Raw genomic sequence first — 23,975 nt, forward strand, 5'->3', positions numbered from 1 at the left:
CATCAGAAATATACAGCAAAACAAAATGGCGGACGTATTCGGCCTGTTCTGTAAAAATATTTACATCAGAAATATACAGCAAAACAAAATGGCAGATGTATTCGGCCTGTCCTGTAGAAATACTTATTGTCAGAAATATACAGCAAAACAAAATGGCGGACGTATTCGGCCTGTTCTGTAAAAACATTTATTGTCAGAAATATACAGCAAAACAAAATGGCGGACGTATTCGGCCTGTTCTGTAAAAACATTTATTGTCAGAAATATACAGCAAAACAAAATGGCGGACGTATTCGGCCTGTTCTGTAAAAATATTTATTGTCAGAAATATACAGCAAAACAAAATGGCGGACGTATTCGGCCTGTTCTGTAAAAACATTTATTGTCAGAAATATACAGCAAAACAAAATGGCGGACGTATTCGGCCTGTTCTGTAAAAATATTTATTGTCAGAAATATACAGCAAAACAAAATGGCAGATGTATTCGGCCTGTCCTGTAGAAATACTTATTGTCAGAAATATACAGCAAAACAAAATGGCAGATGTATTCGGCCTGTCCTGTAGAAATACTTATTGTCAGAAATATACAGCAAAACAAAATGGCGGACGTATTCGGCCTGTTCTGTAAAAACATTTATTGTCAGAAATATACAGCAAAACAAAATGGCGGACGTATTCGGCCTGTTCTGTAAAAATATTTATTGTCAGAAATATACAGCAAAACAAAATGGCAGATGTATTCGGCCTGTCCTGTAGAAATACTTATTGTCAGAAATATACAGCAAAACAAAATGGCGGACGTATTCGGCCTGTTCTGTAAAAACATTTATTGTCAGAAATATACAGCAAAACAAAATGGCGGACGTATTCGGCCTGTTCTGTAAAAACATTTATTGTCAGAAATATACAGCAAAACAAAATGGCGGACGTATTCGGCCTGTTCTGTAAAAATATTTATTGTCAGAAATATACAGCAAAACAAAATGGCGGACGTATTCGGCCTGTTCTGTAAAAATATTTACATCAGAAATATACAGCAAAACAAAATGGCGGACGTATTCGGCCTGTTCTGTAAAAATATTTACATCAGAAATATACAGCAAAACAAAATGGCGGACGTATTCGGCCTGTTCTGTAAAAATATTTACATCAGAAATATACAGCAAAACAAAATGGCGGACGTATTCGGCCTGTTCTGTAAAAATATTTACATCAGAAATATACAGCAAAACAAAATGGCGGACGTATTCGGCCTGTTCTGTAAAAATATTTATTGTCAGAAATATACAGCAAAACAAAATGGCGGACGTATTCGGCCTGTTCCGTAAAAATATTTATTGTCAGAAATATACAGCAAAACAAAATGGCGGATGTATTCGGCCTGTTCCGTAAAAATACTTATTGTCAGAAATATACAGCAAAACAAAATGGCGGATGTATTTCAGTACAATGTTTTGTTTTGCGGTTTTATTTTCACAAAAACATATGATGATGATGATGATGATGTTCCACACAAATCAAAGACAGTAATTCTTTTAAAAGTGTCAGTGCTGAGTTGTTTCAGTGAGCGGTTTCCGGCTGCAGGGAGAAACAGAGCTCAGAGTGAAAGCACACGTCAGAATGAAATGCGAGATGAGCGACTCGGAGGGAAGATCAGCGCTTCGGGCGCCTCCTCCAGGAACTGCGGGATGGAGCGCTTGCGTCAGCCGGCGCGCTTCAGCCGGTTTGTCTGTGGAGGAGGAAGTGGATCCGGACTCCGCTCTGCCGCGCGCGCCTGCAGCCGCTCGCACGCGCCCGGAGAAGTGAGGAGGGAGCGCGAGCTTGTGAACTTTTGCCCGAGACCTGACAGCACGCGAGGAGGTAGTGAGTGAGTGAGGTAGTGAATCAGTGAGTGAGTGAGATAGTGAGGTAGTGAGTGAGTGAGGTAGTGAGTGAGGTAGTGAGGTAGTGAATCAGTGAGTGAGGTAGTGAGTGAGTGAGGTAGTTAGTGAGTGAGGTAGTGAATCAGTGAGTGAGTGAGATAGTGAGGTAGTGAGTGAGTGAGGTAGTGAGTGAGGTAGTGAGGTAGTGAATCAGTGAGTGAGGTAGTGAGTGAGTGAGGTAGTTAGTGAGTGAGTGAGTGAGGAAGGGGGGGAGGGAGGTAGTGAGTGAGGTAGTGAGTGAGTGGGTCAGATCCGGAGTGAGTGAGCAGCTTGGACTCGACTACGTGTGTTATTGCAGGTGTGCAGAGTGCAAGGGTCTCTCACCGTTTGGACTTGTGTCCCAGGGCACCACACACACACGCTCACACACACACACACGCTCACACACACATATGAGAGAGAAGATCAACTTCGGATCCACAGCTCGAGCTTCCAACTGTTGATGAGGTTGTGGTCGATGTGCTGGGAGAGTTTCACCCTCTGATCATGTCGTGTCTGCTGGTGGGGAGTCTGAGAAGGTGAGCTCTCACCCCAGAGTTGATCTCATTTACAGGATCTTATCAGATCATATTTCATTTCTCGAACATTGCTTTCATATTATTATTATTATTATTATTATTATTATTATATCTGAAATAAGTGTGAGACAGGATCCTAGTGGAAGTGTTGCTTCACGTCTCCGGTGTTTTCTGAGGAACTGAAGGAACAAACTGTCACATTTTTTAGAAGAAGAAACCTTTATTTGTCACATGCACACTTCAAGCACAGTGAAATTCATCCTCTGCATTTAACCCATCTGAAGCAGTGAACGCGCGCGCACACACACACACACACACACCCAGAGCAGTGGGCAGCCACACTCCAGCGCCCGGGGAGCAGTCAGGGGTTCGATACCTCGCTCAAGGGCACCTCAGCCTAACTGCATGTCTTTGGAGTTCGACATTTTGTTCGACAGTTAGACATTTTGTTTGAAGTTGACAGTTTAAATCTTTAAAATGCATTCCAGCAACATCACGATGACACCAGGGTGCATTCAAGAAAACACTTTGGAAAAAAATTTATTTTAAAAAAAGGTTTCTTCTTCTTGAAATTGCTTTAATTACTATATTTTAATGCGTCTCACAAAATGTGATTTTTTTTCTTTCAAAAAAAGTAACCTCTTTAAATGTCTATCAATTTACAAAAAACAGCTTTTCACTTTGATTTTGTTTGTTTGTTTGTTTGTTTGTTCATGAAAACATGCTTGCCTCTTTTTTTTTTGGTCAAATTTTTTTTCAAGCAATTTAAATTTGATTTCCAAAATATTTTGCATGAGGGTTGTTGTTGTTGTTGTTGTTTCAAATTAATTAATTCATATTTTTTTGGCCATTCAAAATGTATTATTTTATTTCAATGCAACAGACAGTTATTATATATATAAAAAAAACAAGCCCCATGATTTTGTGGTGGTGTTTTTTTTCTGGGTATTATTGCCCTTTTTTAATCTTGTTATTTATTTATTTATTTATTTATTTATGGGGGGGGGGGGCAATTTAAATTTGTTTCCAAAATATTTTGAGTGAGTTTTGTTAAAAATGAGTTAATTCATATTTTTTGCCCATTAAAAAAATATATATTTTATTTAAATGCAAAAGACAATCTGGAAAAATAAAATAAACCTCTCCCCATGAATGTGATCCTTTTTTGTTTGTTTTTTCCTGGGTATTTATTGTGTTGCTTTTCTGTCTTGTTTTTGTCCCTTTTTAAAAAAAAAATTATTCATTTATTGTATGGGCGGCACGGTAGTGTAGTGGTTAGCGCTGTCGCCTCACAGCAAGAAGGTCCGGGTTCGAGCCCCGTGGCCGGCGAGGGCCTTTCTGTGCGGAGTTTGCATGTTCTCCCCGTGGCCGCGTGGGTTTCCTCCGGGTGCTCCGGTTTCCCCCACAGTCCAAAGACATGCAGGTTAGGTTAATATGGGACAGCCTTGGGCTGAGGTGCCCTTGAGCAAGGCACCGAACTCCCAACTGCTCCCTGGGCACTGTTAGCATGGCTGCCCGCTGCTCTGGGTAACATGGGGCGGCCTTGGGCTGAGGTGCCCTTGAGCGAGGTACCGAACCCCTGACTGCTCCCCGGGCGCTGTAGTGTGGCTGCCCACTGCTCTGGGTGTGTGTGTGTGTGTGTGTGTGTGTGTGTGTGTTCACTGCTTCAGATGGGTTAAATGCAGAGAGGAAATTTCACAAGTGTGTGATGAATAAAGTTGTGCTTCCTTTCTTTATGAGCTTTGTTTTTTTTGTCATTTATTTACAAAATCAGTCGAGCCCTGTTAACTTTTTTTTCCTATTTTTTTTCTTCATCTGTTTATTTCAGTGTAATATACATTGATTTACAAAATCACCACCACCCCACACTCCGCTGGTTGGCTGGGGGACGAGGATTCCCCTGGCCCCTCGGAGCTCTGGGCCTCTTGGACCTGACCAATCACAGAGCTCCGTTTCTCCTTGCCTGTGTTGCATGTGAGCTTTTGCTAAGATGATGTTGTTGAGTGCTTAGGGATTGTTACACACTCCGTGTGTGTGCGTCTCCTCAAGGTTATGGTGGACTTATTCTTGCAAAATACTGTGGAAACATCATGATCATCACCACAGCAGTGTGTCAACATCCAGATATCACACACACGTACCATCCAGACATCTCAGGCATGAATCAAATAATGATTCGGTGATTCATTTTGTTGCTCGGTTGAGTCATGATACCTGATGGTGTTTATCACGGCTGGATGATAAAAAATAACTGACATTACGAGTCTCACAGGTCAGTGTGTTAAAGAGCTCCGAGTTTCAGCTCGTTCATTCAGCTGCTAAATCCTCGTCCACTTCCGTCAGTTCCTTTTATTCCACATTTTCTTGTCAGAAACAAAGTGTGCTTTCACGGTTCACCTTCACGCCTCGTTTCTCATGCTTTTGATCTTTTGCGTTAACATGTTTCGCATTTAATCTCTTCCTTTCTTCGTCCCTTTTCTATCTTTTTTTTTCCTCTGTCCTTCTTTTTTCCTCTTTCTTGATTGTTCTTGTTTTCTTTCTTGATATTTCTGTCCTTCCTTAAGTTGTTTCATTCATTCTTGATGTTTTCTTTCAAGCTTCCTTTATTTTTGTGATCTATTTTTGAAGACATATTGGATACTTTTGCGCGCGCGCGTGTGTGTGTGTGTGTGTGTGTGTGTGTTTTGTGTCTCATCCTGCCTTTGCTCTCAACAGGACAGGATAATCCATTACACATTAACTTAACCGTGTGTGTGTGAGAGAGAGAGAGAGAGACGTGCTCTCCAGACTGTTAACCTATGGAGAATGGGGCGGGGTGGGAGTCAGTGCAGTTCTGCTGACATGATTGGCTGATTCTGAAGGAGGTGTGGTTTTGGTTTCTCAGAAAGGAGAAGGAGCAAAGCTCAGGAGCTATCACTGAGAGTGAATGTGAGAGAGAGAGATAAGTAGATGAATGGATAGACAGACAGACAGAGAGAGAGACAGTGATAAAGCAGCATGATGACGGTCGTGACGCCTGCTCCCAGTGAAATCCTGGAACCTTCATGTCGTTCCACAGACTTTCAGAACGATGACTTTTGTGTCATCAGTGTGAGAAGCTTCTCTGTAAACCTTTATATCCGAAAAGCCAAAGATGATTTCATTTTCAGAGTCGACAAATAAATCCATCCGTGAGATTTTGTCGACGGTTTGTCACGTGTTTTCCCATCATCCGTCTCAGAAGTTCCACCACATCGATGCATGACTTGGCGAGGTTTACCATCATTTATCATCCGCTTTGAGTTCAGCATCCAGAACGACAAAACAAAAACGAGACTCTTTCATTCTGTCCTGCTTTCTTTCTTATTTGTGATGAATTACCCTCATACTCCGTTCTTTCTTTCTTCATTTTTGAAAAAAAAAGATGTATATAGTCCTATTTCTTTCTTTCATTCTTAATGATTTATTATTTTTCTTTACAAATTTTATTTTTGTTGGTTTTTCGCATATTAGTTCTTTCCTTTTTTCTTGTTGATTTTCTTTTTCCCCATCTACCATCTCTCTTTCTGTCTATTGATCTATCAGTCTATCTACTTGATTTGTTTTCTGGATTAATATTGCTCTTTCTTTCTTTCTTTCTTTCTTTCTTTCTTTCTTTCTTTCTTTCTTGTCATAGTTCTTTTCTTTTATCTATCTATCTATCTATCTATCTATCTATCTATCTATCTATCTATCTATCTATCTATCTATCTATCTATCTATCTATCTATCTATCTACTTGATTTGTTTTCTGGATAAACTCCTTTCTTTCTTTCTTTCTTTCTTTCTTTCTTTCTTTCTTTCTTTCTTTCTTTCTTTCTTGTCATAGTTCTTTTTTATTTTTCCCCATCAACCATCTCTCTCTCTCTTTCTCTGTCTACTTGATTTGTTTTGTTTTCTGGATTAATTCTTTCTTTCTTTCTTTCTTTCTTTCTTTCTTTCTTTCTTTCTTTCTTTCTTGTCATAGTTCTTTTCTTTTATCTATCTATCTATCTATCTATCTATCTATCTATCTATCTATCTATCTATCTATCTATCTATCTATCTATCTATCTATCTACTTGATTTGTTTTCTGGATAAACTCCTTTCTTTCTTTCTTTCTTTCTTTCTTTCTTTCTTTCTTTCTTTCTTTCTTTCTTTCTTTCTTTCTTTCTTTCTTTCTTGTCATAGTTCTTTTTTATTTTTCCCCATCAACCATCTCTCTCTCTCTCTCTCTCTGTCTACTTGATTTGTTTTGTTTTCTGGATTAATTCTTTCTTTCTTTCTTTCTTTCTTTCTTTCTTTCTTTCTTTCTTTCTTTCTTTCTTTCTTGTCATAGTTCTTTTCTTTTATTGTTTCTATCTATCTATCTATCTATCTATCTATCTATCTATCTATCTATCTATCTATCTATCTATTTGATTTGTTTTCTGGATAATCTTTCTTTCTTTCTTTCTTTCTTTCTTTCTTTCTTTCTTTCTTTCTTTCTTTCTTTCTTTCTTTCTTTCTTTCTTGTCATAGTTCTTTTCTTTTCTTGTTTCTTTTATTTTTCCCCATCGACCATCTCTCTCTCTCTGTCTCTCTGTCTACTTGATTTGTTTTGTTTTCTGGATTAATTCTTTCTTTCTTTCTTTCTTTCTTTCTTTCTTTCTTTCTTTCTTTCTTTCTTTCTTTCTTTTATTTTTCCCCATTGACCATCTCTCTCTCTCTCTCTCTCTCTCTCTCTCTCTCTCTCTCTCTCTTTCTCTCTGTCTACTTGATTTGTTTTGTTTTCTGTGTTTTCTGGATTAATTATTTCTTTCTTTCTTTTATTTTTCCCCATTGACCATCTCTCTCTCTCTCTCTCTCTGTCTACTTGATTTGTTTTGTTTTCTGTGTTTTCTGGATTAATTCTTTCTTTCTTTCTTTCTTTCTTTCTTTTTTCTTGCTGTGTCAGCCTTTCCCATGGACTGGATGTACATTTTGAACAGAAGTTGAGCAACATGGCTGTCTAAATATTTCTAGGTGTTGGGTAAGAAATGTTCTTGGAACTGAGCCAAGAAATGTCTTAAGTAAGTAAGTGTGTGTGTGTGTGTGTGTGTGTGTGTGTGTGAAAATGTGAATCCATGCTTGCATTAGCGACTGTAGTTTGACTCTTCTATGAATGCCTTGGTGTGTTGATGGTATTCCGTTAAAGGCATGCGGTTTCCTGTCAATTTTTAACTTTTACATTGATTTCAGATTATTTCTTGTGAATTAATTTGGCTTGGGTGTGTATATGTTCGTGTTTATCTCACACACACACACACACACACACACACACACACACACACACACACACACACACATTGTTGGACCCCTGATACTACGACCTTAAACCTTAAAGGTACACAAAGTGCCTATAAAACGTTAGTCGTTGACGTTGTCATGTCGTGATGCTGTGCCGATGCCGCTGCACGATTCCGCTGACGTGTCGTGTTTTGTTTGTATCTGGAGGTGGGATGTTTTGGGTGCCGCAGTCGGGGTCCGCTCACTGGCCTCCGTCCCGTCTCTCCCCAAAGCTGTGGCTGAGTTCGTGTCCGGCACTGTGGCTGAGTGCAAACCCGCGAAAGTGCATGTGGTCACCGGTACGCCTGAGGAGACCGCAGACATTCTGGCTGGCCTGGAAAAAGATGGCATGGTGAAAAAATTGCCCAAGTATTTGAACTGGTGAGTAACGCAACCTCCGTTCCTGCACTTTCAGACACTGACGATAAACGCTGATCAGCAGATTAAGGAATTGCACACAGAGCAGGAAAGCTGACTGTAGCTTGTTGCAACACCTCACGTTGAGTTTATAGGCTTCAGCTATCTTGCAGCCGCTTAATGAATGACACGAGGAACAAAACAGTAAGACCGTTCAGTATTTCCGTTTATTTTGTCGATGTTTGTTTGTTTAATCGTGTTTGCTTCAGACGTTATTTTCGTCCGTAACTCCAGACATAAATAATATGCGTTAGTTATTACACCTGGGGTGGATTTTGAGTAAAAACCCATGTCTCAGCTTTCCTTCTCGAGAAAATTCCCGCAACTCGGATTGGAACGCAGTTGATCTGAATAACCGGGATAGATTTCCGCAGCTGTGTAAGCCGATTCTGAATACATGCAACTTTCCTGAGTGAATATTGATGTCATTTTGGATTTCTTAAGCTTATTTTCTCTCTGTTTGTCGCTGCTTTTAATGTTGTGAAACATCTCCAAAACCAGTTCCTGTCATCACTGACATTACAGCCATGCAGTAGAGCAGAAATGATTTGGAATTATAATTCCTGATTTCAGGGACGAATGACTGATTAATTTTCAAGCAAACACCCAGATCGATAATGCTGCCGCTCTGTTGTTTCGCAGCTGGCTGGCTCGTACAGATCCGAAAGACGTGGCTCGTGTGGAGAGCAAGACGGTGATCGTCACTAAGCATCAGAGAGACACAATTCCCATTCCCAGCAACGGCGTGAAGAGTCAACTCGGGAGCTGGATGAGCGAGAATGACTTCCAGAAAGCCAGAGAGGATCGATTCCCTGCCAGCATGTCAGGTCCGTGTGTGTGCATGCAAGCACATGTCTCAGTCTACTGCCCAACTCCTTGAAGGATTCGTCACATGGTAGCCATTTTGTTTTGTTTTTGTTGATGTGAAATTAATATTGCTTGAAGACTAAGAACCACAAGAATGCAGCTTGCAAGAATTTCATTGCTTCAGTTCATAATTCGGTGTTCATTAATACCTGGGAAAGATCTAAGTGTTCGATCTGAATCTTTTCCAAACCACTCATTAGTTATACTGATATTATATCTGTATCATAAACACTTGGGTTCAGTCAACCACACCAACCGAATGACAGAACTTTCTGTTTCTCAGTTTGTGAATTTATTCATTGATGTGCTTGCTATTCTGAAAAAAAATCCATCAATCACGACAAATTACCATAACTCGATCTTTTTCCATTCCTTGTCTCGCCCCAGGTCGGACGATGTACGTGATCCCGTTCAGCATGGGTCCAGTGAACTCCTCTCTCGCAAAGTTTGGCGTTCAGGTGACGGATTCACCGTACGTCGTGGCCAGCATGGGAATAATGACCCGCATGGGCACGCCTGTCCTGGAGAAACTCGCAGAGGGTGCGGAGTTTGTTCGCTGCCAGCACTCATTAGGTCGACCTCTTCCGCTTAAAGGTATCGAGCGTTTATTAGTGCCGACAACATGGTTCTTAATTTGCTAGTTCTCGTTTTACATTTATGAAATAAGCTGTTTCAAAATCTTATCCATGGTAGAATTGGTTTAAATCCATAAATCATTAACTCATCTGACCATAAAGCTGATGAGCTGTTGCCATGGCGTGGCGTCCATCTTCCACAATTCAGTTAAATCAGGGATGCCAGGGTGAAATTGGTTAGGGGGCCAGATTTTTTTTAAGTGGGACCTCGGGGGCCGAATTACACCTTAGGTAACTCAACACATGGATATACTGTTTTTAAAATGATGCCAACAACACATCGAAAAGGAGTTATATTGGCACCACAATAGCCTCACAATGAGACATACAATTACATAGCAGATATTTACCCTTTGAAAATGTGACACAGACATATCCATTAGGGCTGTAACGATATGCGTATCGAAATCGCGATACAAGAAGGCAGAATCGCGGTACACCCTTTCAAACTTCTCCTCAGCCCAAAAACAGAGGCGCTTCCAAACTTCAATTTATGAATACTTTACTTTTTATTTAAATTACATTTTAAACTTACTTAAATTACTTTTATTTTTTTATATCTATTAGTAAGTCGTTTTTTCGCCGACCTGCAACAATCTTCTGCGAGTCACGCAACGTCCACACTCACCACTGGCAGAGCATTCATTTCTTTTAAGCGGTCGCCATTCTGGTTGTGACGCGGGGAGCGAATCTGTAAACAAGCAGCTCATTGGCTGGCTAGGTGTGCCACAAGCCAATCACAATCACTTGACCGGAAAGGCATGCAGTGTTGCCAGATTGGGCGGGTTTAGGTGCTTTTTGGCTGGTTTTGAACATATTTTGGGGTGGAAAACGTTAGCAATATCTGGCAACACTGAAGGCATGTCTGCTTGGGCGGAAGCCTTCTGCGGCAGTTACATTTTGACACGCGAGCAATGTTTCACCATAAAAATTCCGTAATTTCCATCTGTTTTCCGCGATCACAGAAAATCATTGGCCCTATGAGAGTGAGACAGTGAGAGAGCCACCCCCCCAAAAAAAAAAATCTTAACGGATTTACACGATTTGGAAAAATGACTTTTTCAGAACCGAAAAAAACAGAGCTTCCGGCTCAACAGTATTATTTTGAGAAATAAAACAATCTTTGGATATACATTTGTTAATTTTTGCATACATATTACTCATTCTCTGCAGTGGTCTGAATTATTTGTTATTAAATAGTTAATGTAAGTAAGTAAATGTTAATAAGTCAAATTTACTACTTTAAAAAAACATTTAAAAAAAAAATCATGGGCGTATCGAATCGTGGGTCAAAAATTGCGATACGAATCGAATCGTGAGTTGGGTGTATCGTTACAGCCCTAATATCCATGCAAGTAGTCCACATTTATAAATTAGAAATGCAACAAAATAGACTAGGTGCCAGTGCCAACACGTTTTCTACAAATAACACAAGAGTAAACTGTAAATTATTTTGATCATATTTCTTGAAGGCTTACATATAAAAGCATTGTTAGGCCAAAATTAAAAAAGTCAAGGCCAAACACTCCTAAACAAGTCACAGAAATAAGTGCCAGAACAAAGCGATCCAAAAAATAAGCAAAGTGACTTAATATTCAGTAGAAAAACGTAAGGTTCTTGAAAAAAGCCAGATATGACCTCACATTACATTGGCTCAACAACAGATGGCACGTTTCCTTTGCCAGTCATACAACTCCAACCCACATTTTCACAAACCCATGCCTATGGCATTAGCCTACTGTACAGCATACATCAGTCAAATCCAACCCATTTTATTCCCTCCCAACCATATCACACAGGAATATGATGAATGGGAAGACAAACCTACTTCAGCTACATTTTACTTGTCGAAGCTAGACACCTTTTAACTTTCGCTAGCTTGTCGACACTGGGGGACAGGTTCTGGGCCGTGGCTATTTTCATAACGTCATTGAGATGTTTGTGTGTCAGGCGATTACGCAGTTTCGATTTATTAATATTCATCACAGAAAAGGCCTGCTCACATAAATATGTTGTCCCGAACATACACAATATTTTGCCTGCAAATGCCGTCATAACTGGGTACTCTGGCGGCAAGTATTTGTAGAATGATTCGATGGCAACAGATGTGTACTTATCCTTCAATGGCGCGCAACACTGCAGTTCAATCAGTTCCATTTGCATCACCTCTGGCACCTCGGAAGCGTCCGTCGTGAATGGAGAGCGAAAAAGTGCAAAGTCCTTTTCCAGTTCAGAGAAAACCGTCTCTCCTGAAAGATGCGACCCTCAGTGTCAACCTTCTGCTTTTTAGGGCGTATTCACACCTACGTTGTTTGGCCTGGACCAAACGAACCAAATTTCCCTTGGTCTGGACCTTTTGGGTTGGTCCAAATACAAACCACCAAACTCCGGTCCGGACCAAACAAGCGGACCGAGACCGAGCTGCAAGGTCGGACTCGGTCCGGACTAAAGGAACCCTGGTGCGGATCTTTTGGAGGTGTGAAAGCAGACCGGACCTAATCCGACAGTTTTGCTTTTTTGTACCTCGGGAGCTTCCGTCGTTTGTCGAGCATTATGGGAAACAGAGTCTTGACACTCCACCGCAAAGTGCAAACACTGTTTTGGTTGTCAAGGGAACCTTACAACAGTCATTCAGACCAGTGGTAGGCTAGACTACAGAGTACAAAAAATGAGTAGGGGGCAAACGTGGGCCGAGGAAGAAACGCGTACCCTTGTGGATATATGGGCAGATGTCCACATATCTGAGCTTTTGGAGAGAACACACAAAAATGCCGACGTGTTTGCTGTATTCAGTGAGAAAATGAAGGAGAAGGGGTTCACGCGCTCCCCAGAACAATGTCGGCTAAAAGTGAAGAAACTCCGTCAGACCTACATTAAAATCAGGGACATTCTTTCAAAAAGTGGCGGTACTAGCGACGCAAAAAAGAAATTCATCTATTGCGTGAAGAGCCAGAACTGTCACAATATGATGTGCGCTCATCAGCGCTATCCTCCGTAGCCGCCTTGCCCTTTGTCGTCGTCGTTCATAAATTACTTGTACAGCAGCATAGTAATCGCACAATTGTGAAAACAGTAAAAACTGGAAAAAACATATAGCTTTGATGACATTAAAAAGAATAACAGCACGGAAAGCCTCCATGACTACTTTTGAACTTAACGCTTTGTTGACAGATTTTGGTCTGCTTATACAGTGTGAAAGCGAACCGCACCAAAATGAAAAAATAAAAAAAACATTTGGCTCGGACCAAAGCAAGTGAACTATCGAACTATCCTGGTCTGAATACACCCTTAGACAACATCTTGATATCAACTATAAAGTCTCTGCTAGTCCGTAGGCTAACATCCTGGTCAGCGCACGTGCTGCAGTGGTTGAGGCGGGCAGCAGCAAAAGACAAACTGAAATAATTCCATGAAAATTAAATAAAATTAAAACGGCAGATTGAATTTTTTAAAGGAAAAACCATTAGATGAAAGTTTATTTTATTACATTTTTTAATTAAAAAATGGCTCTCCCATATCAACCACGGGCCGGATGTGATGTCCAATCGGGCCACTTCCGGCCCGCGGGCCGTAACCATGGCATCCCTGAGTTAAATCGTATCTCCTCCGTCAGTTCTCACAGATTTCCGTTCCGATTGTTTTGTTTGAAAGAACTCGTCACGCCGCACAAAACTCGGTCGTTGTTTTGTCAGATTTTTTGCTCGCGAGTTCCTAATTCGGCCAAATTAACGAATTTTCCAGGCCTGTCACTAGAACCGTATCTCCTCTCTGATTTCTCATCCGATTTCAGTTCTTATCGATGTTTTCGGTCGATCTTCGCTCGAGGAACAAAACTTGGTCGTTTGTTTGTTGATTTTTACAACTTTTGTTTGTTAAATCTTGTCTCCTCCCTGCTTCAGTTCTCAATGGATTTCGGTTCTGATTGTTTTGTTTGAAAGAACTCGACCTTCTGTACAAAACTTGGTCGTTGTATTTTCAATTTTTTGCGAACAAATTAATAATCAGGTCAACTCAACACATTTTCTTCTCACTAGAATTGTATCTCCTCTCTCATTTATCATGCGAATTCAGTTCTGATTGATGTTTTGGGTCGATCTTCGCTCAGGTCGATCTTCGCTAACAGTTTGTCGTGGAGGTTGGTCCTCTCTTGCGTTGTCACATTTCAGTTCTGTTTGATGTTTTGGTCGTCATGGGTGTTTTTGATGACAGGCCGGATGAGCTACTACGTCCTTGATGTCCTGGTATATAAAATATTCTGATTTTTTATGATCGGCACACTCCCATAATGTAACTTTTGGTGCAAGAGTTTCATGCAAAACATATTTTTCCGGAATTTTGTCTGAAATCAGAAAAATCAAATAGCATCCCAAACCCAAGATTATCCGAAAGATTCAAAGGTGCCAATATTTACAGTTTCGCAAAGGCATTTCTGATTTGACTCTTTTCTATGGTGATCTTTTTTTTTTTTTTTTGATAGATCGCAAGTCAAACCAATTATACTTCCCCCAATGGAAAAGCTAACTCGCAGATACGATGCTGGTCATTTGCTTTTGGTTGTCGATGTGAATTTGCGTATCAAATTTTAAGCCTCGGTCTTGTGCACCAATACAAGACCACATGGCAGGCTCTAGTCTTTTTGGTCAGGAAAAAGAGAAAAGGCAAGCAAATTAGCTGTCTTGTAAACAAGCATCCACTAGTGGGTTTGTGGTCAAAGTCTGTGGTCTGAACACACCAATAAAAAAAACAAAACGAAAACCTTACATTGTTAAAGGAACAGTCCAGCGTACTTCCATAATGAAATATGCTCTTATCTGAATTGAGACGAGCTGCTCCGTACCTCTCCGAGCTTTGCGCGACCTCCCAGTCAGTCAGACACGCTGTCACTCCTGTTAGCAATGTAGCTAGGCTCAGTATGGCCAATGGTATTTTTTGGGGCTGTAGTTAGATGCGACCAAACTCTTCCACGTTTTTCCTGTTTACATAGGTTTATATGACCAGTGACATGAAACAAGTTCAGTTACACAAATTGAAACGTAGCGATTTTCTATGCTATGGAAAGTCCGCACTATAATGACAGGCGTACTAACACCTTCTGCGCGCTTCGGCAGCGCATTGATATCTGAGCTCTGTATCAATGTGCTGCCGAAGCGCGCAGAAGGTGTTAGCACGCCTGTCATTATAGTGCGGACTTTCCATAGCATAGAAAATCGCTACGTTTCAATTTGTGTAACTGAACTTGTTTCATGTCACTGGTCATATAAACCTATGTAAACAGGAAAAACGTGGAAGAGTTTGGTCGCATCTAACTACAGCCCCAAAAAATACCATTGGCCATACTGAGCCTAGCTACATTGCTAACAGGAGTGACAGCGCGTTTGACTGCGTCTGACTGACTGGGAGGTCGCGCAAAGCTCGGAGAGGTACGGAGCAGCTCGTCTCAATTCAGATAAGAGCATATTTCATTATGGAAGTACGGTGGACTGTTCCTTTAATACGTTTGGGTGAATTCTTTCTGAACCTTGTGAAAATATCCTTGATTTCCAGCTCCACTGATAAACCAGTGGCCTTGTAATCCAGACAAGGTGCTGATCTCACATCTCCCAGACAGCAGGCAGATCCTGTCTTTCGGAAGTGGTTACGGTGGGAATTCACTCCTGGGAAAGAAGTGTTTTGCGCTCCGTATTGCTTCTCGTATTGCCAAAGATGAAGGCTGGCTCGCTGAACATATGCTGGTGAGTACCTTGGGGTGGGGTATATCAGGCGGCAAGAAAGAGAACAGCTAGTTCTTGAAGTAGATGTGTTTGAAGCAGGAAAAATGGGCGAGCGTAAGGATCTGAACGACTTTGACAAATTGTGATGGCGAGATGACTGGGTCTGACTGAGCATCTCCAAAATGGCACATCTTGTGGGTTGTTCCCGATATGCAGTGGTTAGTACTGAACAAAAGCGGCCCAAGGATCCAAAGGACAACCGGTGAACCGGCGACAGGGTCATGGGTGTCGAAGGGTCATTGATTCGCATGGGGCACAAAGGCAAGCCCATATGGTCCAATCCCACAGAAGAGCTACCTACTGTAGCACAAACTGCTGAAAAAATTAATGCTGATACTGTTATGTTTTCGCCAGCATTAACTTTTTTTCTAGTTTGTGCCTTTGACACCCATGATCCTGTTGCCAGTTCACCGGTTGTCCTTTGGATCCTTGGACCACTTTTTTCGGTACGAACCACTGCATACCCCACATGATGAGCCATTTTGGAGATGCTCAGTCAGACCCAGTCATCTCGCCATCACAATTTGTCAAAGTCGCTCAGATCCTTCCTGCTTCCAACACATCAACTTCAAGAGCTGACTGTTCTCTTTCTTGCTGCCTTTTAAAAAAAAATTTGCAACACAGTTTCTCTCTCTCTCTCGCTTTAGATTCTGGGAATCACAAATCCTCAGGGTGTGAAGCGGTACATTGCAGCAGCTTTCCCAAGTGCCTGTGGGAAAACCAACCTGGCCATGATGAAACCAACACTACCAGGCTGGAAGGTGGAGTGTGTCGGAGACGATATTGCCTGGATGAAGTTCGACAGTCAGGGTGAGAGACAAACAAGCATCTGAGCTCCTGTCCCTGCTTCTATAGCGATTCTGGAATTGTATTGCTCATATTGGTAAAAAACCTCAGATCAGATGTTATGTTATGTTATGTAATGTTATTTTCCAGGTAAACTCAGAGCTATTAACCCAGAGAACGGGTTCTTCGGTGTGGCCCCTGGTACCTCTCTGAAGACAAACCCTTATGCCATGGAGACCATTTCGAGGAACACAATATTCACAAATGTGGGTGAGACGAGTGATGGTGGCATTTGGTGGGAGGGTCTCGAACCGCCGGCACCTGGCATCTCTCTGACTGACTGGCTTGGAAATTTATGGAAGCCTGGTAATATTATAAACTACAGAGTTCATTTGGAAAACAGATGTAACAGGAAATTGTCCCATTAAAGCGAGACGGCCTTTCGATTTCATAAAATCGGTGAAATTTAGTTCTGTCTGAAATGTGGTGATTGTGAGATCTGTTTATTTCTGTAATATCTCACAAAATATCAGGCCATTCTGTGGCTGGGAAGTTATTTAATTTGAGGGGATTAAAGCAAATAATGTGCATGAAATCGCTTGCTTCGCACAGTCAAGCAGACAGAGGAAGTCCGTGTGCGCATGCGCAGGTTTACCTTCATCTTCTTCTTTTGGGTTTTACGGCAGCTGGCATCCACAGTGTTGCATTACTGCCATCTACAGGTTTCCCTTTGAGCATGCACTGACAGTTCCATCATTCTGTCGCTAAACGAACAGCTGATCACACCGAGGTGTTCGCTGAGCGCCCATATTTATTAGTTTGGTCCTGCGTTTCCTTTCCTTCCCTTCGTATGTCAAGTTTTTTTTATTGCGCTTTTAACAATAGACATTGTCGCAAAGCAGCTTTACAGAATTTAAATGACTTTAAACGTGAGCTAATTTTATTCCTAATCTATCCCCAATGAGCACGCCTGTGGCGACGGTGGCAAGGAAAAACTCCCTCAGATGACACGAGGAAGAAACCTCGAGAGGAACCAGACTCAAAAGGGAACCCATCCTCATTTGGGTAATAACAGACAACGTGATTATAACATTTTTAACATGAAGTTCCAATTTTTGAATGGTCTGTTTTAAAGTGCGAGTGTCATCATTATACCAGGGTGCTAATTTTTTCTCTCTGATCATTTTCCTTTTAAGAGGAGCTACATTATCTAAAGCAGGGGTTTTCAAAGTGTAGGAGAGTCGGCCCCCCCTCAGAGAGCAAATAAACAACAGCCCCCCCCCCCCCCCCCCTTACAATTTCTGTTGTTGCTATACTTAATGTTCCATTCGTATTTAAAAAAAAATGGTTGTTGTACACATTTTAAATTTTTTCTTTTACACATTTTAAACATCTGTGCTTTTTGAAAAATATTTTTTTTTACACATTTAAAACATATGACCTTTATTAAAACATCTTTTTTTTTACACATTTTAAACATCTGTGCTTTTTAAAACATCTTTTTTACACATTTTAAACATCTGTGCTTTTTAAAACATCTTTTTTACACATTTTAAACATCTGTGCTTTTTTAAAACCTCTTTTTTACACATTTTAAACATCTGTGCTTTTTTAAAACATCTTTTTTTTTACACATTTTAAACATCTGTGCTTTTTAAAACATCTTTTTTACACATTTTAAACATCTGTGCTTTTTAAAACATCTTTTTTACACATTTTAAACATCTGTGCTTTTTTAAAACCTCTTTTTTACACATTTTAAACATCTGTGCTTTATTAAAACATCTTTTTTTTTTTACACATTTTAAACATCTGTGCTTTTTAAAACATCTTTTTTACACATTTTAAACATCTGTGCTTTTTAAAACATCTTTTTTACACATTTTAAACATCTGTGCTTTTTTAAAACCTCTTTTTTACACATTTTAAACATCTGTACTTTTTAAAACATCTTTTTTACACATTTTAAACATTTGTGCTTTTTTAAAACCTCTTTTTTACACATTTTAAACATCTGTGCTTTTTTAAAACATCTTTTTTTGCACATTTTAAACATCTGTGCTTTTTAAAACATCTTTTTTGCACATTTTAAACATCTGTGCTTTTTAAAACATCTTTTTTTACACATTTTAAACATCTCTGCTTTTTTAAAGCATCTTTTGTTATACATTTTAAACATCTGTGCTTTTTAAAACCTCTTTTTTACACATTTTAAACATCTGTGCTTTTTAAAACATCTTTTTTTACACATTTTAAACATCTGTGCTTTTTAAAACATCTTTTTTTTTACACATTTTAAACATCTGTGCTTTTTTAAAACCTCTTTTACACATTTTAAACATCTGTGCTTTTTTAAAACCTCTTTTACACATTTTAAACATCTGTGCTTTTTAAAACATCTTTTTTTACACATTTTAAACATCTGTGCTTTTTTAAAACATCTTTTTTTGCACATTTTAAACATCTGTGCTTTTTTAAAACCTCTTTTACACATTTTAAACATCTGTGCTTTTTAAAACATCTTTTTTTACACATTTTAAACATCTGTGCTTTTTAAAACATCTTTTTTGCACATTTTAAACATCTGTGCTTTTTTAAAACCTCTTTTTTTGCACATCTTAAACATCTGTGCTTTTTTAAAACCTCTTTTTTTGCACATTTTAAACATCTGTGCTTTTTTAAAACCTCTTTTTTTGCACATTTTAAACATCTGTGCTTTTTAAAACATCTTTTTTTTTACAGATTTTAAACATCTGTGCTTTTTAAAACATCTTTTTTTTTTTACAGATTTTAAACATCTGTGCTTTTTAAAACATCATTTTTTTTTACAGATTTTAAACATCTGTGCTTTTTTAAAACATCTTTTTTTGCACATTTTAAACATCTGTGCTTTTTAAAACATCTTTTTTTACACATTTTAAACATCTGTGCTTTTTAAAACATCTTTTTTTACATTTTTTAAACATCTGTGCTTTTTTAAAACATCTTTTTTTACACATTTTAAACATCTGTGCTTTTTTAAAACCTCTTTTTTTACACATTTTAAACATGTGTGCTTTTTAAAACATCTCTTTTTTTTATTTTGCACATTTTAAACATATGTGCTTTTTTTTTAAAACATCTTGTTTTACACATTTAAAACATCTCATAGCATCGTTAGCGAGCACCTCTTGGCAGAAAACACACTGTGGCAGTGGAGCATCTTCAGATCCAGTCCAGGAAAATCCAAACTTTAAATAATCGTGGTCATACTTCCTTCTTTTTTTTGTTTGGCCCAGACTCTGGCTACATCCACACAACAACGGCAACGAGATTTTTTTTTTTAGCGGGTAAAAAAAAATATCGCGTCCACATGGGCAACGGATCAGTAAAATATCAGGTACATATGGCAACGCAACGCTTGCTGAAAATGATGCAATACACATGCCACACCTCTACGTGTGCTGTAAGACGGTCCCATCGGAGACACCAGAACAATAGAAGAAGTAGGACGCATGCGCATAAACCCCTTCTTCTACCCGGCTTGATGACTTGTTCTAGTCATGTGGTTGTGATGTCATCGTAAACAAATCCGTTCTACTCATCCAGACGACTTCGCAACGGCGCCGTTGCCAGATTTTTCCACTCTGGAAACCGTTCTCAAAAAATATCGTTTTGGGGCACCCAAAACGCTGGTGCCGTGTGGACGCCAGGCCGAAACGATAAATTTTAGCGGATTCACCTGAATCCGTTGCCGTGTGGACAGGGCCTCTGTCTCCTCTCTCACTGTAGCTTTAGATACTAAAAATCGATCCATTTTGTCTCTGGCAAAGGCTAGCTGAAGTTCGCTAAATGTCCGCAATAGTAACTTATTCTGGTTTATTTTTCCTCACGTCCCCCCCCCAGAAGAACTCTGGCGCCCCCTAGGGGAGGCGCGCCCCACACTTTGAAAAGCCCTGATCTAAAGTATGGCGAAACGTTGACTCTAAGCATTCAGTTGCCTGATCAAGTTCTGCAGGGGCTGACAGTGACCCAATCAAAGTTGATAACTCTGGGAGATAAAGCTCTGTGCAGTAGTTGACGTGAATGCACGTTTAATACAGTAGCGTGGTGAGGTGCATATATTATTACTCAGACATAGTTTGAATGAGATGAGATAATGATCTGAGAGAACTTCAGACTGTGGAAATATGACTATATTTTCTATGTTTAACCCGAATGTTAGTATTAGATCGAGAGTGTGACCACCGTTATGGGTCGGTCCTATGACACGCTGTTTTCAAAGGGTCTTCTGGGTTATGGCGTTATAAAACGTCTGGGTTATATAACATAACGTCTTTTCTTCTCGCTTTCTTTCCATTACTGTAGTCGGTCTTTCATGTTTCGTTTGCACACTCACATCCTCCATTTTTCTCTCCTGTTTCAAATTTGTATCCCATAATGCTTTGTGCAAATGGGAAAAGCCCACCACGTGATGCAGGTCATAGTATCTTGAATTGAGTCATGGTGAAGCAGGAAAAAATAGCGGAGAATTGAGGGACACGTGGAGACAAATTCATTAATCGTTCCATTAAAAAACTCATAAAATTGGAAGTCTGTGATTCGACTTCATTCGCTTTCGGTCCACTCAACAAAAATAATTGGGTGTCGGGGAAAATTCTTTTTATGACCTACACTTGAAAAATCTGAAAGGCCGTCTAGCTTTAACCGATATTTCAGTCCTTGGATATCCATCATTCCTTCTTTTTTTTACTTTTATTAAGATAAAGATAAATTCTTCACAGGTGATTCGAAACCGTGTGCACACCCGAACTCGAGGTTCTGTGCCCCCGCGGCCCAGTGTCCCATCATGGACCCCATGTGGGAGAGTGACGAAGGCGTGCCAATTGACGCCATCATATTTGGCGGCCGGAGACCAGAAGGTGATTCCCATGAAAATTCATCGAATCTATGTTTTTGTCTTGCGCTGTCATAACACCGATTTGTTCTTCGTCACAGGAGTGCCCCTGGTATATGAATCATTTAACTGGCGACATGGAGTGTTCGTTGGTGCTGCCATGAGATCGGAATCGACAGCAGCTGCAGAACATAAAGGTATCTCCAACTTTAAACCAGCTAACATCGACAGTACCATCACATAAAAGAACAACACGTTGAAGGTTCTGGTCAAGCAGAATCCACACCACTGTTGTATCAATATAAATGAAATGACCAAACCATATCTTGTGTACACAGGTAAAGTCGTCATGCACGACCCCTTCGCTATGCGTCCGTTCTTCGGTTACAACTTTGGTGACTACCTGAGCCACTGGCTGAGCATGGAGACAAGGAAGGCGCCCACACAGCTCCCCAAGATCTTCCACGTCAACTGGTTCCGCAAAGATCCGCAGACCAAGTCCTTCCTGTGGCCCGGTTTTGGAGAGAATTCCCGAGTGCTCGAGTGGATCTTCCGCCGCTGCGGACGCACCAGCGAAGACGAGGCAGCCAGAAAGAGCATTATCGGATGGTTGCCTCAAGAGGGCGAAATCAACACACAAGGTCTGGGCCAGAAAGTCGATATGAAGGCGCTCTTTGATGTTCCTAAACCTTTCTGGCAAAAAGAAGCCCAAGAAATAAGAGCCTACTTTACACAGCAGGTTGGCGCTGACCTACCTGAGCAACTTGGGGCGGAGCTACGGGCGCTCGAGGAGAGAGTTCGGGATTGAAGGACATGATGTTTTAAAATACACTACTTTTTAAACGTTTGCTATATTGTGAAGGACGTTCTGAGCAGGAGTTGGGGAAATCAACAATCGTTTAAGCTACAATCTTCAGTCCTGCAATAATAATAATAATAATAATAATAATAAAGTAGTTGGTGAGAGAGGACATGAAAGTGGCAGAGAAGGATGTGGAAGACAGGGAGCAATGGAGACGAAAGATCTGCTGTGGCGACCCCTGATCAGGAGCACCCAAAATAATAATAATACACCAGCCTAATAAGCCTAAGTTAGTGACTGTAACTCCATATTGTCTTTTCGGGTTACGATAAAAATGATCAACTGAAGGCTCCTCTCGTCTGACTTGTCTTTGTGTTTCGACAAATGACTGTAAAATACATCGACGGTGTAGCTCCGTGTTTTCCCGTTCCATCGAAATTAAGCCAAAATTCCTCCGCCATGTCAAATTTCGAGCCAGACTTTGTGCATTAAGGTAATTCTGCTGCTTTCTGGAACTAACGTCTGCACAGTAGAGACGAAAGTTGAAGTCAGGAACATTTACTTATTTGCTAGGCCCGCCCCCTTCTCCCAATTCTTTGTTTGCAATAGACATCACTTCCGGTTGTGATCCACTTCATTATGGATCCAGATTTCCAGCTGACGGGCAGGCATCACATTTGTTTTCAGTCGCTTTGCAGTAGTTTCTTCAAATCAAATCGAGAAAAAGACAAAAGGTATTCGAGGATACCAAAAGAAGTCGTGCACAAGGGCGAAAGAACGAAAAGCATCTCAAAACGACGCCGTGAGAAATGGTTCGCCATCCGTTCACTGTGTTCTGTCATGGTCCTACCTGTGGGCTTCTCTCTTCAGGTAACATCTCCACTCAGCATTACCGGCCACGCCCGCACTCACTTCCTCTTATTAACTTTCAGTGACTGTCATTGGCTGTTGCCGATCACCTGCTTCCCCTTGGGTGTATTTAAGCTGCAGTTCTCCCTAGCCTCAGTGTCAGATCGTCTGCAACTCTCAGCCTGATAACCTGCTCTGTGTTCCTACTACTCTGACTCCTGAAATTGTTCTGTTCCGTTTGACTCTGTCTGCTCTCCAGCCCCGGTACCCTGACCTGCCTTCTGTTCCGTTTGACTCTCTGCTCTCCAGCCCCGGTAACCTGATCTGCCTTCTGTCCCCTATCTTGCTTCCTGATTTGTGACTGTGTTCCAGTTTGCTCTCTAACTCCTGCCTGCTGAGGGACTGCACGCTTGGAGACTGCCTGAAACCCAAGTTCTGTCAGCCTACAGCCACAGCTCTCTGACTACGCCAGATCCCGTCAGATCTCAGAAGCTAAGCAGGGTCGGGCCTGGCCAGTACTTGGATGGGAGACCTCAGACGTCACCACCAGCCATCCCTGCCTCTCAGTTCTCCTGCCTCTGGACTTCATCCACACACATTCTCCCAACTCCGTTTTCCCCTATTATTAATAAACTGTGGTTTGAGCGCATTTGATCTCCTCTCCTGTCTGTTCCGTGACATGTTCAAAAGGAATCGAGAGGCCACGTGGTCGTGTTTGCAGCGGTTGTTTTGTTAACGGGACGTACATCAAATTTATGGATCTAAAATCAAGACTTCTAAAGTTAAATGAGTTTTCTTGAGGAAACCATTGATAAAACGATGAAATTAGTTGGGAGGTCGGCCTCGATTGAAACGCGATTGTTTACGTATTTTTTCAGGTTGTCCAATCGTAAGTCTGAGCGACGTTTGAAATGTCATGACTCGACTCGAATCACAGAGGTACTACACTTCGGCTTACGTTGCTCACCCTCGCAAAAAATAAGACGATTATGGTCCTTTAGAAGTCTTATTCCTACCAACGTCATGAACCCAACCACAACCGAAAAAGTTATCGGCTTCAAGATTTTTTCAGAGCTTTCATTTGAATCTTTGTGTAAAACATGGTTTGGACGACCAGACAATCAGAAATGTCCGGAAACTGGATGTTTGGAAAGTTGTTGAAATTGGCTTTTTGAAAAGTCCGTCCATTTTAAGCCATGCAGGTCCAATCCATCGTGCAAATGGTT

The 23,975-nt window shown here is 40.6% G+C and overlaps 1 protein-coding gene across 1 annotated transcript; it reads left to right on the top strand.

Annotated features, from left to right (window-relative positions):
• The first annotated feature begins 1,694 nt into the window (after positions 1-1,694).
• On the top strand, positions 1,695-23,398 carry pck2 (phosphoenolpyruvate carboxykinase 2 (mitochondrial)). The gene is made up of 10 exons (XM_060921001.1): positions 1,695-2,441; positions 7,915-8,127; positions 8,806-8,990; positions 9,418-9,624; positions 15,210-15,397; positions 16,084-16,246; positions 16,373-16,588; positions 20,986-21,123; positions 21,200-21,295; positions 21,437-23,398. Exons 1-10 carry the CDS (start codon positions 2,410-2,412, stop codon positions 21,904-21,906), a joined length of 1,908 nt encoding a protein of 635 aa, XP_060776984.1. The 5' UTR covers positions 1,695-2,409; the 3' UTR covers positions 21,907-23,398.
• The last annotated feature ends 577 nt before the right edge of the window (positions 23,399-23,975 follow it).

The sequence above is a fragment of the Neoarius graeffei genome, chromosome 5 (assembly GCF_027579695.1).
Source record: "Neoarius graeffei isolate fNeoGra1 chromosome 5, fNeoGra1.pri, whole genome shotgun sequence".
Lineage (NCBI taxonomy): Eukaryota > Metazoa > Chordata > Actinopteri > Siluriformes > Ariidae > Neoarius > Neoarius graeffei.